At 40.5% G+C, this 16,970-nt stretch overlaps 2 protein-coding genes and 1 long non-coding RNA gene across 23 annotated transcripts in view; 2 read left to right on the top strand and 1 right to left on the bottom strand.

Moving 5' to 3' along the window:
- Positions 1 to 16,970, top strand: part of baiap2l2a (BAR/IMD domain containing adaptor protein 2 like 2a) — a 55,811-nt gene that overhangs the window by 20,754 nt on the left and 18,087 nt on the right. The window contains exons 1-2 of one of the 21 annotated variants that reach the window (XM_079366159.1): positions 11,734 to 11,830; positions 13,503 to 13,608. The exons of 18 other annotated variants lie outside the window; for them this stretch is intronic. Coding sequence is in view for 1 of the 3 variants with exons in the window: in XM_079366162.1 (XP_079222288.1) it covers positions 13,441 to 13,608 (168 nt within the window). In the remaining 2 variants the exon portion in view is untranslated. 2 more of the 21 variants (XM_079366158.1, XM_079366162.1) reach the window with 2 other exon arrangements.
- Positions 918 to 7,232, top strand: LOC306838172. Its single transcript, XR_013781044.1, has 3 exons — positions 918 to 2,716; positions 5,264 to 5,367; positions 5,944 to 7,232. It is a non-coding gene; the product is annotated as an uncharacterized lncRNA (long non-coding RNA).
- nptxra (neuronal pentraxin receptor a) lies at positions 8,634 to 16,805 on the bottom strand. Its single transcript, XM_079366172.1, has 5 exons — positions 16,075 to 16,805; positions 11,519 to 11,789; positions 10,876 to 11,117; positions 9,468 to 9,647; positions 8,634 to 9,223 (listed from the first exon to the last, which is right to left on the bottom strand). Exons 1-5 carry the CDS (start codon positions 16,792 to 16,794, stop codon positions 8,993 to 8,995), a joined length of 1,644 nt encoding a protein of 547 aa, XP_079222298.1. The 5' UTR covers positions 16,795 to 16,805; the 3' UTR covers positions 8,634 to 8,992.

The following is a 16,970-nucleotide window of genomic DNA, read 5'->3' as shown; positions in this document are numbered from 1 at the left end:
CCTGGATTGATTTCCTCAGACACCCCACTGGTAAAAAAAAAAAAAAAAGTTCACAAGAAGTCGGCCAGCAAACGGGCTAGGATTCAGTTTCAGTTTGGAATTTCAACATGTAGCTACTTGCAAAATATTAAAAAAAATAATTAAGCAAAATTACAGTGTGGATTTGCATATATTGCTTGACAAATTGGCTAGCTCTACTGTACCTTTAGACTTGTTAATAAAGTGTGGGTGGTATAAGTTCACTGTTGTTTGTTTATAGTATAACGTTAAACTTCTTCTGTTTTATTTATCAATTGTGTTCTTGTGTCAAACTTTCCTACTCACTGTTCCCTGGAGTGTTTTCTATCAAAGCAGCTCTGGGATCAAAAGACATCCGAGCTGTAAAAAAACAAACATTAAGGTACGAGTACGAGGGGGCCTGGCAGCTTCCCAGCAGACGTTGCAATGCAGATATATTCTCGGAGTGTTGAAAGATATCACAGCTCACGACTCAGAAAGCAGCACCGACGTCATGCCGCAAAGACATGCTCGTTGTTCTAAAGTGATGAGAGGTTGTTGTTTTTTTTTTAGTGATCACTCGTGGATTCGACACTCCATTACTCATGAAGTCAGAGTGACGACGTGGGATGTGTTATTTTTCTCTCGTGACAGTCTACAAACGATCAGAATGATACTGAAGAGGACACATGGAGACAACGAAGAGGTTTTCTTTATTTTCTCAGAAACAACAGTCACGTCTAAAAAGGCCAAGACGGCAAACAGTGTTCATGTGTTTATGCCACGCGGGTATTTGATTTCCAGCAGATGGTATGGAAATCACTCGAAGGATCCAAATGTGTGCGCCCTCGGAAAATATTTGGAGGACAAAACTGAATAATTTGTAAACAGGTGGATTGAGAAACACACTCAATCTAAGGCAGTGAAGGAAATCGGATGTTTCAGGGTGATTGAGGGCAAGCTCGTGTACATTTTCGTTGTGGTCAAAAATCTGTCATTCCTCAGAAAGCAAAAACTTTTTTTTTTTTTTTTTTTGCTACTGTTCTTTGACACTGGACACTATCGCTTGTTGTGTGGTCATTGCATTTTCTCACAATTCCATCCTCCTGCTCCTCCACTCACCATTTGTCCCTGAATGACATTTCTACATGTCTTATTCCCGTTTTTTGTTGCTCATATTGTGAACTATCATGAATGATTAAGTAAGTGGGGAGACTACAAAGATTTGCAAAATGTATGAGCGGGAAAAACTGCGTGCAGAGCTGTATTCATTTAGATGTCACAGGAAGAACAAAACACCTTACAGCTTCTTGCCTGGAGCCAAACACTTCATTTGTCATCTTAGTTTGAAGTCTAAAGAGAGGACCAGGAAAAAGTTCAAACAAAAACAAAACATAAAAAACGATGAAGCTCAACTGGACATTTCTAAAGTACATGGCACATGGAGGGAATCAATTTGGGATGTGTTTTAAACATTAATGAAGGCACAAAGTGGATAGTCACAAACAGGGACAACAAGGAAACGAGCGAGCTTTGTTTCTAAACACTCGCTTGCTTGATGTCAGAGCCGAAGCCATAACTGATTCAACTCACAGGCTGAAAACATTTCAAACGGTCACGAGCTGGATCAGAGCCCAGACCGAAAAAGTGAAACTATCGTCAAACTGTGTATAAACAGCTGAATAAATCTTTATCTTTTATTCTAGACAGAAAAAAAACCCCTAATTATTCAGAAATAAAGGCCCATACTTCAGTGAACACTGGACAAAACGTGCTCACAGATAAGTCTGATGGAACTAATGAGAACTGAAGCAAACCAGCGTTTGCATTTGTGTGATTTATTTTTAACATGAGCAGACTGAAAGGGAACAAATCCATTGACTCTGGCGGTGTTACAATAACTACATTACCTTGTCGCTGTTGTAACGGCCACCTACCTGTATCTGAAACATGATGACATTCAACCAGGGGGGAGGGGATTGGGGGTGGACGAAATATGAGATGCAAAGTGGGTGACAAAAACAGAGGAAGAGCAAAATCGTGTTCCTGTCCAGATGGAGCCTCTGTGGGGATTTTGGACTGTGTGTGTTGGTTTTATGTGTGTGGATGAAGAGTAACGATTCTGGTCCACTGCCATGTGGAGGCTGAGTAGGTGGATTACCCGCTCTGGTTCAAAAGGGAAAGTGATGAGTAGGTGGATTTAAGGATTTTGACAGAAAGTGGTTGTCAGGGAAAATCGCAAAAATGTCCAACTGCTTCTGTTTTGAATGAAAATAATTTCAACCCCCAGTAACGCCAGAATATTGGATTTAAAATTAATGAAATCTGTTAATAGATTGTCCAGCTGTAGACATTCAAAGTATCCAGATTTTATAACAGCCAGTGAATGTTCTCATTTTCTTGTTGAAGTCCCATGAATTTAGAAAATAATCTTCAGATCCTTGGTGTCATGGTTTTGGATTATTATCCTTATTGCTGGGTTATGAGTTGTATTCATTTTGCATTGGGTTATTATATTCTGTTTTACTGTTATACTATTTATTTTCCCTCCCCTGTGTGTACAGTAGCTTTACCTCCTGGTTTCTAGTGTTGATGTTTTAGTTGGGGTTTTCTTCGTGTTTCCATCAGGTTTGTTTGTTTTCTGTCTCTTTAAGACCTTTGGTTCTCTCCTGCTCATCGTGGATTCAGAAACCGTCAGCCTTTTGTCGAGCCTTGTTAAGTAAGCGAAAGTCTTCTTTGGGTTTTTTTTTTTTCTCATTTTGTTAAAGCCAAATTTAATTTGATTACAGATCTCCCTTCTGCTTCATGATTGTCAGATATACTGTGTGTTTTCAATGTGGTGTGGGCTGAATCCCATATACAGTATTTTTTCATGTTTCGAGAATGAATGTGCCAAAATGTGTTTATTTCCGATGAGACGGTTCAATCAATATTTACGAGGGCTGTAAATTAAAAAATGGAAAGTTTGTTGCCCTTAAGTCAAATTCCATCCAAAAAAAAAAAAAAGAACTCTTCATTTTGTGATTAACAGAAACTTCCTGGAGCTGCTCATTAACCACGGCGAGAAGAAAACAGCTCAGAGGCTGAATATCTGCTTCATTTTTCAAAGCCAAATTAATTTGAATTACACCGCTTTTAGTCAGTAATAAAACTACATGAAATATAACTCAGTGTGAGGGAACCTTGAACACATGTTTACCAGAGAAAGGCAAGCAGATAAGTACATGCTGTGACATAATATACATTTATAAACTGCTTTATACTGTATGGCTGTATGATTGTATTGGTCCATCCATTTGGTGGATTACATGGGATTACAATCTGTCCATTTCTAGATGGAACATTATGGATTAGGTAAGGATTGGTAATCCAACAGGGAATATCGTCTTGTGGCTGTGGTTGATATGTATTGGATTCTGAAGACAGCCAGTGTGGCGGTCACAGAGGTTTTGTAAGAAGTCTAAGGTTACTGGTTAAGTCCCTGCTGCATTTCACTGTAGCTATTCATGGCAGAATGTCCTGTGCCCTCACACTTAATGCTGCAGGCGGGAAAAAAATGATATCTGTGAATGAGCAAATACATCGAGTGAATGCAACACCTTCTTTGGAGGTGTTAAGAGTCTGCTGAAAGCTGTTCCAAACTGTAGTCGTACCAGTCGTTTTGCAAATACTGAAACTAGTCTGAAGAACATAAAATGCCTGTGTGCCTGTTTCGTGTTGCAAAATTTGGTTCAGAAGTTTCTCTGCCATGAAACTTGAACGTTGTTTGGATTGGAGCAGCATGTTTCTGTCATGTTTTGGTTTCTGTGTGTCTTCCCACGTGTGTTTGTTTTGTTTTTCCCTGTCTGTCACTCCCTCTGTGTTCTTCCCTCAGTGGTTCGTACTCTCTGTGTCTTCACCAGTATTTAGTGCTCCGTGATTGCTTGTATTATTCCCTGTCGTGTTTTTGACCCTTCGTGTTTTTTCTCCCTCTCGCTAGTTCCCAGTCCTGTCCGTCCTGTACCTCGTGTTCCTCGTCGTCTCGTTCGTCTTCATCTGGCTTCCACACGCGTGCTTTTGGATCACCTCCGAGTCACATTATATTCTTGTAACACATTTAGAGTCACCGTATATTTCTTGTTCACATTTAGAGTCATATTATATTACTTGGTTCCCCTTATTCTGAGTCGTAACAGTTTCCACCTATTTAGCATCCACAGACCTGCTAGTATATCAGCAAAGATATATATCATAAAGTTCTGAATTACTCCCATATTTACAACACCTAAGATCCGCAACTGCAGCAGGATTGAGGGCTTGCATGGTCAAAAAAGTCTAAGCCACCCTTCTGATCGCACTGTCGTCCTCAGGTTAGCATTAGCTGCAGCTAGCAGGCAGCTGCGTCTATTTGTTGTTTTCGTTGTATTTTAATGGTATTCTCAATAAACAAATAGGTGGCATCTGGGGGGTTTTAATTGTTTGTATCTTTTGTTGTGTACTATAAGAATGCATTTAATTCACGGTACATATTTTTCTTTATAAAAATTTCTTTTGGTCAAATAAAATGGATTATTATTCTTTATCCAGGAATATTGAACATTTTTGTAGTTCTGTAGCACCTGCCATAAAGAATCCATTTCACCCAAAGCTCCCTGGAGTTACATTTCCTGGTGCCACTGCTGATTCTGCTTATAATGTGACACACAGCATGCCTTGATTCTTTTCCCTCTCTTTTAGTTTTCAGTTTCAACCCTTCAAAGTTGGTCGTGGCTTTAGTATGACACGTAACATCATCGTTGAAGGGGGTGAATATATTGAAAAGTATCACCAGTCAGAGTCAGCAGTAACCAGGCTAACAGATCTTTAACTCAGTCTGAATCCAATGTGTGTGTGACACGGGCCAGCTGCTGTGACTGTCCAGCATGAGCGGGAGAGTTGCTGATAGGCTTAAGTTGTAAGTTCATTACTAAAGAAGAGGATTGCGTGATCAAGAGACACTCAGTTGTGTCTCATCCACTTAAACAGTTAAACAGATTGACCCATGCTCATTAAGGATAACAGATATTGCTGTCCTTGTTTCTTAACTACTCTGTGCTGTAAAGTTTGTGTTAAGTATACCAAACCTTTTGACAGAATAGTTATTTTTTGGCTTAGTACACACCTGCCCAAGAGAGGTTTGCTGGATTGAAGTTGCAACATTTATCTCTTTCATCAGAAAATGTTGTTCATCCCGATTTACCGTAAAGGTATTTGTTTCAAATTGTCTTGTGTGCTTCTGTTTCCAAAGCGTGTCTGTGAAAATGACAGCTTCCTGGAAATGTCATCGCCCTGTACTCCCCTGGGAGAGTAATGGTTAAGAAATGTGACACCAGGAACACAGGCATGGAGTAGGTGACTGTTGACGAAGAATAGAGGCGGACGTGGAGGAGGAGGATGTGAGGTCGGAAGTAGAGGGACTAAAGAGAGGTGGAGTGAGAAAGTGAGAGGCGGGTGAGAATGTGGAGCCATGAATGGACACGTGCCTATATTCAAAAAGGCGAAACAGTAAGTGACTGGACACAGCCTGCTGCTGAACTGAAGACAGACCTGCGCTAACAGGAGTGCAGTTTAATAGTGACAAAGACAGAGTTCATAGTTGACAATGAGTCTTGAAATGAACATAAGAAGTCAAATCAGCCAAGCAGCTTATTATTTCCACAAATAATTTAAAGAGCTTCAGTTTTACCCTCTAAGGCTGACAAAGTCACTGCTCACAGAGATTATCTTTGCGTAGAGCCAGGCTTACTGTTGGGCCACATTCACAGCCTTCATGCTTAGCTGGACGACTTAAATATAGACATACTGTATCATCAAATCCAATCACATTTCATCCAGTGTCATTTTGATTTGTTTTGTTGATTACATTCTACTGGTGTTCAGTTCATGAATGTAGGAATTTCAAATTAGATCTTTTTTTGTTTTTTACAGGATGAAATGTAAACGACAACACGCTTAGCCGTCACCTCTGCAGAATGTTCTTTATTTTCTCTACTGCATGCTTTGTGGACAAAAAAGATTTTGAGCATGCTGTCCGTGTAAGGCTTCCACCGGATGTGAGGTCCTGAACCCATTAAGCCTCTCAAACATGTGCCAGTACATGTTGTTGTTTTTTTACATCACTCTGTGACGAGCTGATACACAACAAATGACTCGCATGCTTTCCCCAATGTGTCGATGCTCTCTTGACATACACACCTGTCACACTTGGGGAAGAAAGCTGAAAGCTTTTCTCCTTAAGCTGTATCCTTTCATTTGCTTGAAAGAAGAATGAATAGAGGACTAAGACACAAAGGGAGATGTATACTTTCTTTCCTTTGAAAAAGAAACTCTTGTGGAGTCTGGTGAAGTGTGTGTCGGTGTGTGACTGTGACAATGGCGAGTGTGTGCGTGTAGATGTCCTTGAATAAAGGAGCATCTAATAGAACATTTCTTTCGACACGAAGATAAGAATCACAATCTTTAAAAGTCAGACTTTAATCAGATTTGTGGTTTGTACACATCACAAATGCAGAACAACACAACAACATACAAGACACAGACATACATTATTTTTTTACGAACAACATGAAAGATAACATATTAATGCATACATTGAAATAAAATCCTCAAATTGTCATGTAAGAAAAGAAAGCCTTTACAGATAAGAGTTAACAAAACGCTTTCTGTTCCAATGATTGTAAACATAATAATGCCAGCCAAACAAAAAGCTCTGGCATGAGCTAAACAGACATCAGGCATAATATTAATAACACAGACTGAAAGGCATCATCAAAGACATTAGAGGCGCAGCAAAATAATCTCGACATTATTTAGCATCAGGTTGGCGGCAATGTGCATAAATGTGCCTGAATCTCTTTTTTTTTTTTTCTTTCTTTAAAACAATCACAAGGGAATTTGCAAAAACACTGATGCTAAATAATTTCAAAATACCCCTTAGTGTTTCACATCAGTACTATACATCTGATGATTGTTTAAATGGGTACAAAAACCCTAACAGGCACTTTCCACTCTGGATTATAGTTATGCTAGTAGGGAGAGCCAGTAGTATAGACATTTTTAGAAATGAGTACTCTGCGTTTAACATCATACAACAATGGAAAATAATCATAAGAAATATTCCGACGCCTTTCCTGATACAGTTTCTCATAGACTTGAAAGTTGGTCAATGTGGATTACTTCTCCAACAATAGTCAATAAAAAATACAAAATGTTGATGGGGAAAAAGGCTGATTTTGACATTTTAGTAGCTCTGACTAGCATTACTCTCTCTGCCAGGACCACAAAGTGTTTGCTTCCAATCTTCAAAAAGTTTAACCCAAACCCAAACCATCATGTGAGGCATATTGGTTTTATACGTGATATTCTATTTTAGGCTGTATCGGAGGCTGATGTATCGGAACAACTCTTATAATCATCAGACTGTTTTCTGGATTTCAAATGTTTTCAAAAATGGCTCATTAGAAACATTAGTGATGCATCGAGGCATGTCGCAAACACACAGAAGACTCATGCGTGGAATGTATGGTTGGAAGAGTTGGAGGTTGAAGGTTGTTCAATCATTCAACCACGTCTTTGAATGGTTGCATGTAAAAAGAAAATAAAACCATTCCATTTGTAATATTGTTATAATTACTGAGTCCATTGAGTCAATTGGTAATTATGTTATGTGTATAATGTATAAAACATACTGCTTGTGATGGTGACTTCTTGGGGAGTATGGTGACTTACTTTCTATTTGTTTGGCCTTGTTGGACAGACACACAGACACCACCTGCCAGACGTGATGCAAGAGGCATCGTTTGTGACACTTGTGTTTAGACAATACAAGTAAAATAAATGCATCATGCATAGGTGAAAACAACATAACATCATTCATCCTTAAAAAGCCAGATTTTTGTTAGTCTCATCCCTCTTTCCCTTCTCTTTCATCGTCTAGACCTAGCGTCCATCTACAACTTAATATTCCAAAAGACTTTCATTAACTCAGAGCTCTAAAGCTTTAATGGACGTCTGACCTATTTGGACTTATTGAGGGATTTCAGCTGGCTTGTTACAACTGCTGGCAACCATATTGGAGTTTTACAGCTCTGCATATGCTGCATCCACCTGGTTGAATCTCTAAACACTTTTTTAGCTGGTTAAGGAAGAATTATCTCGTGATCTGTTAGGTTTAAAGGACAAGTTCAACACTTGGGGTAAGAGCCTACACTTTACCTTTTCACTTACTCCTTCAGTATTCAAAATATCCCCCATGCGTACACTTGATGTATCAGGTTACCACCATTAGCTGTCATACTTAACTTAGCATAAAGGGTGTTACCAAGGCCAAAAAGCTAGCAAGACTTTGTTTAAAGATAATATCTTGCCTACGTCTATCCCTAAGCTCGCCATTTATATTATGTTAACAGCTAATTATGGAAATTCAAATTTAGTGTGCTTTGGGTTGAGCCAAGCTAGCTGTTTCCCTGTTTTTTCCATCTCTATGCTAAGCTACGTTAGCTGTCTGTGGACAAGAGATTCATATCTACCATACAGACATGACAGTGGTATTCTTCTCTTCTTTGCAACACTGAATACATTTTTATTTGATGGCAGTTTCTTAATAAGCTAGTTGTAATAGTTTTGGTCTTCAAACCATTACCGTAGGGATTATTCATAGCTAGTATAGTGTTATGTTTTTTGCCAGTATTCTTGAATTAACATCACTTCCTCTTTGCTTATTAGGCTGCTAGCTTGTTTGCTAATTAATTACATCCAGCAAGTGCAAATTGCTGCTTAGTTTAGAGCAGTCTAAATCTGAATTGGGATCTTGGGCATCAAGTTAACAAAACGCTAAGAGGGGAAGTCTCTATTCATATCATGTAAAATATATAATTTTACTTATTTGTTCATATTTGTAAGTCCATGCCAGATAGAGTTGTTGGAAACATTAAAGGCGCCAAACTGCACCCCTTTACAAGAATCCTCCCCTCATTGGTCAGTGAGAACTCCTATGGTGTTTACTACATGGCTCCCCCGGGTCTTTCGTTGCTCCACCATGAACCTCAATCCCATTTTCGGTCCAGGGGGCCACACTGCCCTGGGTCACTTTGCCGCAGCGGGCCAAGCTAGCCACCTGGCTGGAGGACAAGACGCGATCCCAGAGACCCACCTGGGACAGCTCTCCAACCAAGGCCTGGGTTGAATCAAAACCTCCGGCCAAAGAATCCTATAGAGAGAAAAAAACACATGAATGTTCAAAAGGATTTCTGAGATAAAGCTTGAAATAAGATGATTGAGGAAAACAATTTAGCCAAATTCAGTGGTGGAAAGACAAAGACAAAGTGTGTTAGGATACATTTCCTTGCAACACAGCCAACATTTGCCTGAAGGGCAAACTAAATTGGATTTCATTTTTCTGTAACAGCCTTATGATCGTCTATTCAGATCAAATTCAATCCTTCTGCCTTTACCTGTTCCTGTCCCAGTATGACCACTCCTCCAGGTCTGATGTGATGTCCAGCAGCCAGTGCATGACCTTCGCCCCTCAGCTTTCCCCCCTGGTACGCCTGCCAGGCTCCTCCCTTTTGGCTCCAGCTCACACAGATGTGCTGCCAGCTGCCTCTGGAGAGGTTCAGAGGCAACTGCGCCACCTGGGAATAAGAGAGCAAGAGGGCATTTAGAAATATGTCTTCAGCCTGTGGCTCCACAGCGTTTCTCTGACATCCTGTTTCTTTCTCCTGTCTTCAAAGAAATGGCTGTTATGCACTAATTCCCACATCTCAAAGTCATTGTGTTTCCCGCAAGGACACAGAACTTTTCCTCCAGGCATGAATTACCATAATAAAGTCACTGAATTATACCTTAATCTACAGCACTGCACTACACACATTGCAATGCTGTCAAGATGGAGCATTAGTTTGTCATTTCATCTCCCTGAATGACGCTATTTAGCTTGTCTTCTAAATTGGCTTCTCAATTGATGTGTTCCGGTTCTTTGTATGCTAATGCTGCTCTATATCTGCTGGAATAGACATTACAAAGTCCAATAAAGGCTATAATGCCTTTGATTTAGATTACAACAGTAGCATTTTAAGAAGGGAACAGGCCTTATAGAAAGAGAGAGAGTGAGACTCTTTGATGCTACTGTCATAGTCCATTAGAAACATTCACACTCAAATTTAAATGAACTCATGGTCACTGTTGTATTTAGTCTTGTGTCGTGTTCCAGATGTGAGCAGCAGAAAAGGGTAAAGGACGTTTTCCTAAATGAAAAAACGAAGTGATGTATGCTGGTAGATTATGGTTCGGTGCTTTTCTATATAACAGACAACTTCTGTCTCGTCTAACTGTTAATGCGGGCCAACCAACTTTATCACACGGGATGTAGTGATGGGTGTAATATTTGTCACCAGTGATCAATCTGAGGGCTGAATGATGAACTGGCTCTAATGATTTTAGAGTGGAGTGGTGTTGTAGTGCTCTAAATCAATGTCAGTCTCAAGGCCGGTCTCAAGGTGTTTTTTTCTTTTTTCTGTTTTTTTTTTTTTTGTACTCGCTTTTAATTGTCTCCATGCTTTTGTGCTGTGAGCTTGATGTCACTGTAAATCAAGGAAACTTCAGGGTCTTTATAGTTAGAATAAAGGTTTTGAACGTTAATTGAAAGCACTTTTTGAAGGTCTCTGTCTTGTCTCGGTCTCAGACTGGGTGGACTCTGGATTTTAAACCAACACCAGTCAAGACCACCACTGATTGGCTATTTTTGCTCTTCATAACTGTGATTAGTTTAGATTGCTCTAAATGTTTCGATGTCATGAGATGACTTTTGTTGTGGCCTAGTGCTTTATACCTGACTGCCCTGCAGTTTCACAGATTTGGTACCTTGTCGTTGATGAGCAGCTCAGCGGCCGTGTGCAGGCCCTGCAGCAGCACCAGTTCGTTGGGTTGTTCAGGAACGGCGTATGACAGAGGCGTCCCGATTCCTCCCTCTGCAGGCCGCAGCCACAGGCACACGGTGAAGGCCCGAAGCTTGGGGATGGAGTGTTTCACCACAGCGTACATGTAGTTTGTCCTGGTGGGGAAGGACAGTCTGTATCCCTGTGGGAAAGAATGCCCCGCGATACCTGACAGAGCAGACAGAGAACATCAAATACCAAACGGAATTGAGTCTGAATCAATCAAGTCATACTTGGTGATCTGGCTTTTTCTCATCCACTGTTTCTTCACTGACTTCACATGAAAACATCAGATGTTTTTTTTCAAAGCAGTGCATGGATTTCATAGTCCTTCTGATCTTTCTTTTACATAAGCTCAATATAATTAATTCATCATAAAGACACCCTTTGGCTTGATTTGGTGAAGGGTAATACAAAATGAAACATGAAGATTATTTCTCATCATTGGCAACTCATTTCTCAGCTTTGCATTTTGTATTCCTGTTTATTATGTCTTCATTTCAACGTTGAAGTCAACACACAAATACGTCCCACCTTTTTTATATTTCACCCTCTGTGCAGATGCCTACCTTCCTCCAGCCCCGAAACACGGTGTTTTAGTTTATTGATGCCCTGGTCGATTTCCTGTCTGTGTTTCTCCGTTTCCAGCCGCAGGGCTTTTCTCTCTTTATCCAGCAGCTCCACCTTCCTCTCCAGCTCCCCCTCCAAGTCGTCCATCCTCCAGGCTCTGCCAGCACCACCTCTGTGCCCAGGATCAGGGCCGCCAGCCGTCCCGTCTTCCTCCGGCACCCCTGAGGTGCTGCTGTCCGTCTGGTTGTGAGGAAAAGGCCCGATGTCTGACTGCAGAGGAGGCAGGCCGTGAAAGGAAACTAGTTAACAAAGTTAAGTTATTCAAGCTTTTCTTTATTATTACGCAGGGATAAAAAAGACCGCTCAGGTAATCTCAGGTAGAAGATTTTCAATGTTACAATATGATCCAGAATTTTTCAGCAATTCTCTCCACATGTTGGGAGCATATCTACGCAACAACAAAGTATAAGACTGATTTTGCCGAGATATATATAATTCCCAGGATACTTTAAGGGTCTGATTTAACAAGCTGTCATTCTTACAACAACAGTTCAACATTTTTTCTGATATTTTTCTCGTCAGTAACTGTGAGGCCATGAAACAGTCCATTAACTCCAAATTAAACTTCGGATATTTGTTTTTCTCAACATCTAATCCTAAATAAAGGTTTAGTTCAAATGTGGTGGAACACAATGTTAACTAAGCTTCAGAGGTGCTGGTAGAATTTGTAACTCCTTTGAAAGAGCTTGGCTACACTTTATGCTAAGCTAAGTGTTTCCTTGATTAGTAAAGAGGCAACAGGGGTTTCAGTCTTCTTTCCTGTTTTGTCAGCAGGATAGAGTATACTGCAAATAAGGCTGCAGTCAGTGTCAAACTATTAATTCAAACCTATACTTTACATAATTTCAACACCTTGACACATTAGCGACCGCATAGAGAACAAGCATGCTTTTGCAGCATTTCTTTATACAGTCTATCATCTTTTTATTTCTACACAATGGGAGTCAAGCCCACCGACTGACCAGCACTTTGATAAAAGTCCAACCTTGTAAAAGGCTGCATGCACCTCACGATCTGAACTAAAAGTATCTCTGGAAAAGTAGAAAGGCTTGACTAACAGCAATAAGTTAACTTTATAAGAACTGTTTTGACGTTTCATTTCAAAGACAGAGTAACAAACTAAAGTCTGAAACCAAATGTCACACATTATGTTTCAGGAATCAACAGATCTTAATTAAGCCGAACCGAGTCAAGTCATTACCACAGGGATTTCTTTTCAATTAAGTACAGCACAACAAATAATTGCTATTCAGAAAAGGCTGCCAAGAGAACAGACTATTTCAGTCAACACCAAATTACTCTAGGCCCTGCTGCATAATGGTTCACTGAAATAAACACCAAGACCACAGGGAAAACAACGTGGGAAATACAGACTCTGCTGAATTTAAAAAATCTGCCGGGTCCATTATCCATCAAGCAGCGTGTTGTGGAAATATGTAGCCACCAGAAGGGAATCTATACGGAAAACACACAAAGTGTTCTCTGAAAAAAAAACAGTGTGCTTACCTATATTGCACGAAATGAAACTCAGGCTGGAGAGCATACTTTCTGTACAAAACTAACAGATATGCTGTTGAATAGGACTAAATAGAGTGGAAGAGGCCTTGGTTTAAAAAAAAAAAAAAAAAAAAAAGGTAAGGTTGCATAACTTTCTATTTAAAGATTGTAAAAGAGCTCAGGTATGGATTTTGGTCCCACAAGGGATACACAGTGGATGGAAATGTTAACATACCGCCCTATCCACCAGAAAGAGTCTGATTAAACATTTTGACTGTTGTCTTTTGGTCTGCGTTGTAATGCGTCTGTTGTACATCTTTAGGAAGTCATATTATATCTGTACCTTCAAGCACAAACATTCTGCATGCAGTTCGTTAAAAAGTTGTTTGAAACTCAGCAAAAGTACTCGACTGCACTTTTCTACAGACTTCACACTGATGCATCCGATCTGAGCTTAAATGGGTTTGAGAGTTCTGTTGCTGAGCCTGGAGTGAAGCCTAAAGGCAGCTATTTACAGTACCGACTTATCCAAGTGAGTACAGAATTAAGGCATTGTTACAAGAGCTACCATTTTGAGTGGTAGCAAAAGTACTGGCAGATAAATCCCACTGTTACATTGTCAGCACATTACCATCCTAGAGCATTATGCATAATCAAAACTGATCAGCCCACAATCTAGAAGGAAACTGGGATAAGAAATCTAACACAGTTATTTGACCTGAGTTGTATTCCCAAATGAGTGCGTGTGTTGTGTTTTCACCAGAACACAGGATCTGATGTAATCACCAGTCTTTGCTTCTGAAGTAGGCCAAGCACCTGCCTGGCTGGTAAAGCGTGACAGGGATGGAAAAAGAAACAGTGCAGGCGAGAAAAAAACACATTGGCTCCTACGTTATGTTTGGCATTGAAGCACTTATCACACTGAAGACTTGTGAAAGTCATTCATATCTTATCTTGTAAAAGGAGAATGTGTTTCTGAAATGTGAGCAAAAATACATGATTACTTTATTCTGTAAAATGGAGGGGTTTGTTTTCCATTTTGGTGTTGGGATATAAAAACCACATTATTCACTTAGAAAACGACGTATAAAGACGTATCCTACATATAATAATAGCGAGTGAAGAGTACTATAGGGTAGAGAAGCACGTTCAGTCTGTGCCTCCAACAAATATAGGCAACTCATGAATTATTGATGGTATTTCCTCAGCCAAAAATGAGCTTATACATCATCGGATTCTGGTCAGATAAGGGCACGTTTCATGTTTCTGCTCTCTCTCCTCCCCCTTATTTTCCCTCACCCAACTCATTATGTCCTCGCTCATTCCTGTTTCTCTCTGCTTCCCATGCCTCTATTTTTTCTATCTATCTGTCTTTCCTTATTACTCCATCTGTTTTCTTGGCAGGTTAAATTAGCAACCGCGCCAACTCAATAAAATCTCTTTGGATGAAGAAAAAATGGTGCTAGATGACATGTTATGATAATACAAAATTATTACATTTTGATGTAATCAGCCATTACCATCAACACCTCTGTTTTGGTATTGATTGGTTTTACAGTCAGTATATAGGGGAGAAAGTATCTTTTTTGTATGTACTGTAGCTTCACTTGAGCTTCACTTGATGTTGCTGTTCAAAGAAAAGGGCATCTGACTCCTGATATCTGATATCACCCACTATACCTTTTTGGATATCTCCCTTGTTCTCATTCAACATTTAAACCCCTTGCTTTTAGAAACCACTCATGCCTGCCCAGGAATACTAAAAGGGACTAAGAAAAGACTCTTGTAGCAATGCATTTCCACTCTGATAATCACCTTTTACTGCAAAGTGTGGCTAGAGTTTATTACTTCTAAAAGTAGTTGGAGTTTGAGATATTACTGATGAAAGTTTTTTTTTTGTTGATGGTTTTTTTTTTCAGAAAAATATAGCTAGAGTTGTTTTATAACAAAAAAAAACTTTGGGTCAAAGGTTTTATAGGAAATGATAGCTCCTGTAATGATAGAGCAAAATGAGGCTACATATCAATGTGAAACCTTATAACATAGCCAAGTTTGAAGGTTGGAGTATTTAAAGCAAAATGTAACTAGAGTAAGAGGTTTAACAAAAATGTGGCTAGAGTCAGAGGGATTACAACCACATGTAGCTAGAGTTGGACCTATTTAAGCTAAATGGTGCCAGAGATGGACGTATCGAAGCTAAATGATGCTATGTGTTGAAGCTAAATGGTGCTAGAGTTGGATTTATTACAGCTAAATGGAACAAGGCCATGCGTTTTTTTTAAACAAATCTAGAGATTGATGTGCTACTGCAAAATATATTTAGAGTTGAAAGTCTACCATTAAAATGTGTCCAGTTGGAAGTCTACTTGCAAAATTGGCTGTAGTTTTTAGGTTTTATAGCTACATAGAGTTTGAGGTATTACAGGGGAATGATGCAGTATAGTTTAAGGCTTTACAGCAATAATGGTTGGAGATTTGATGATTGGAGGGTTTTTCATAACTGATACACATTGCTAAGCCTTGGACGTATTGCAGCATTGTGTTGCTCCAATTTAATATATAAAAATAAAAAAAGGTGGTCAGCAAGATAGAATTCCGATCTTTTTAAGCCACTTGCAGCTATATGTGGAGGTAATGCTGGATGTTTTACAGTTGGAGATTAAATTAAAAGAAAGGTTGCTTATGTGTGCACACATCAGGCCACCCCAATCTTAGAAAAACTACACGCCACTGGATCGAGATCAGCAAAATTAAAGCACATTAGGCTTATGGTTGGAGGTATTACATCCGTTTGTAGCAAAGGTTCGGGGTACGACAGCATTGGGGGTATTACACATTTACAAATGTTTATTTAATTATTATTCTTGGTTAATATTGCCATGGATTATCATTTGTGTACCAGCACTGCAGCTCTGAATTTACCTTCAAGAAGCGTATTTTGAGAGTTTCCTGCAGAGAGATAAAAGCGAAGCAGTGATTTTCTCCACTCTTTACCTACCTCCAGCTTCTCTATGCGGTCCTTGAGCTGTGTGATAGCCTGCTCCAGCTCATCCACAGCCCTCACGGTGAGCAGGTGGGCACTGTCGTGCGTAGAAGTCGGACTGTCCCGCACCATGATCCGCTCCAGGTGGCTCTCTTCTGGCGTACTTTTGCCCCCTAACAGCCCTGCTGCGCCCCCGCGTCTGTCCGCGCTGCTGCTGCTGCTGCTGCCGTCCATCCCCTTCTCGCACTCGGACAATTTCCCCTTCAGCTCTCCGATGGTCCGTTGATCCGTTAATATTTGGTCTTTTTGCTGCAGGACGGTCTTCCGGAGCTCTTCCGCTTTGGTGCGAAGGTAGCCCCAGTCTTCACCCGCGTAAAGCGCCGGGTCGTCCGCTTGTTGCTGAAAGTTTTTTAGGTTGCACTCACCGGCGGGGATCGGCGTGCAGATAAGTCGACTGACTTTTGGGTCGTGCCCCGTGAGTCCAGTGACCCCGTCCAGCCCGCTGAGCCCGATGTTAAAAGTCGGTGCTTCTGAGTCTGGTGTTTCAGAACCGTGGAGAGCGCCCAGAGATCCGACCCGGGCGACAGAGCCCCCCGCAGCGGGGGTCTGCGCCGCCGCGTCCGTATACAGAGAGTGGTTGTCGGTGGCTGGTTGCTGTTGTGCCGCCGCAGCCCTGGAGGATCCGGTGTGGACGGCTGCGATGATGCAGATAACCGCTCCGATGAAGGCCACCATCCCGGCGGCCAAGATAATAACAATGAACTTCAGGGTTGCGGCGGAGAGGATCGATTATTAGAAAAATCTAATAATAACACTCCAATTGCTTGAAACTAAAAGCTCCCAAAGCGTAAAAGATATCAAATAATAATAATAAAAAATGCTATGCAGGCCAATTAAAGAGAAATAAAAAT

This window comes from Symphodus melops, assembly GCF_947650265.1.
Source record: "Symphodus melops genome assembly, chromosome: 17".
Taxonomy (NCBI): domain Eukaryota; kingdom Metazoa; phylum Chordata; class Actinopteri; order Labriformes; family Labridae; genus Symphodus; species Symphodus melops.
Note: the sequence above shows the minus strand (reverse complement) of the source record. Positions and strands in the feature narration are given on the sequence as shown.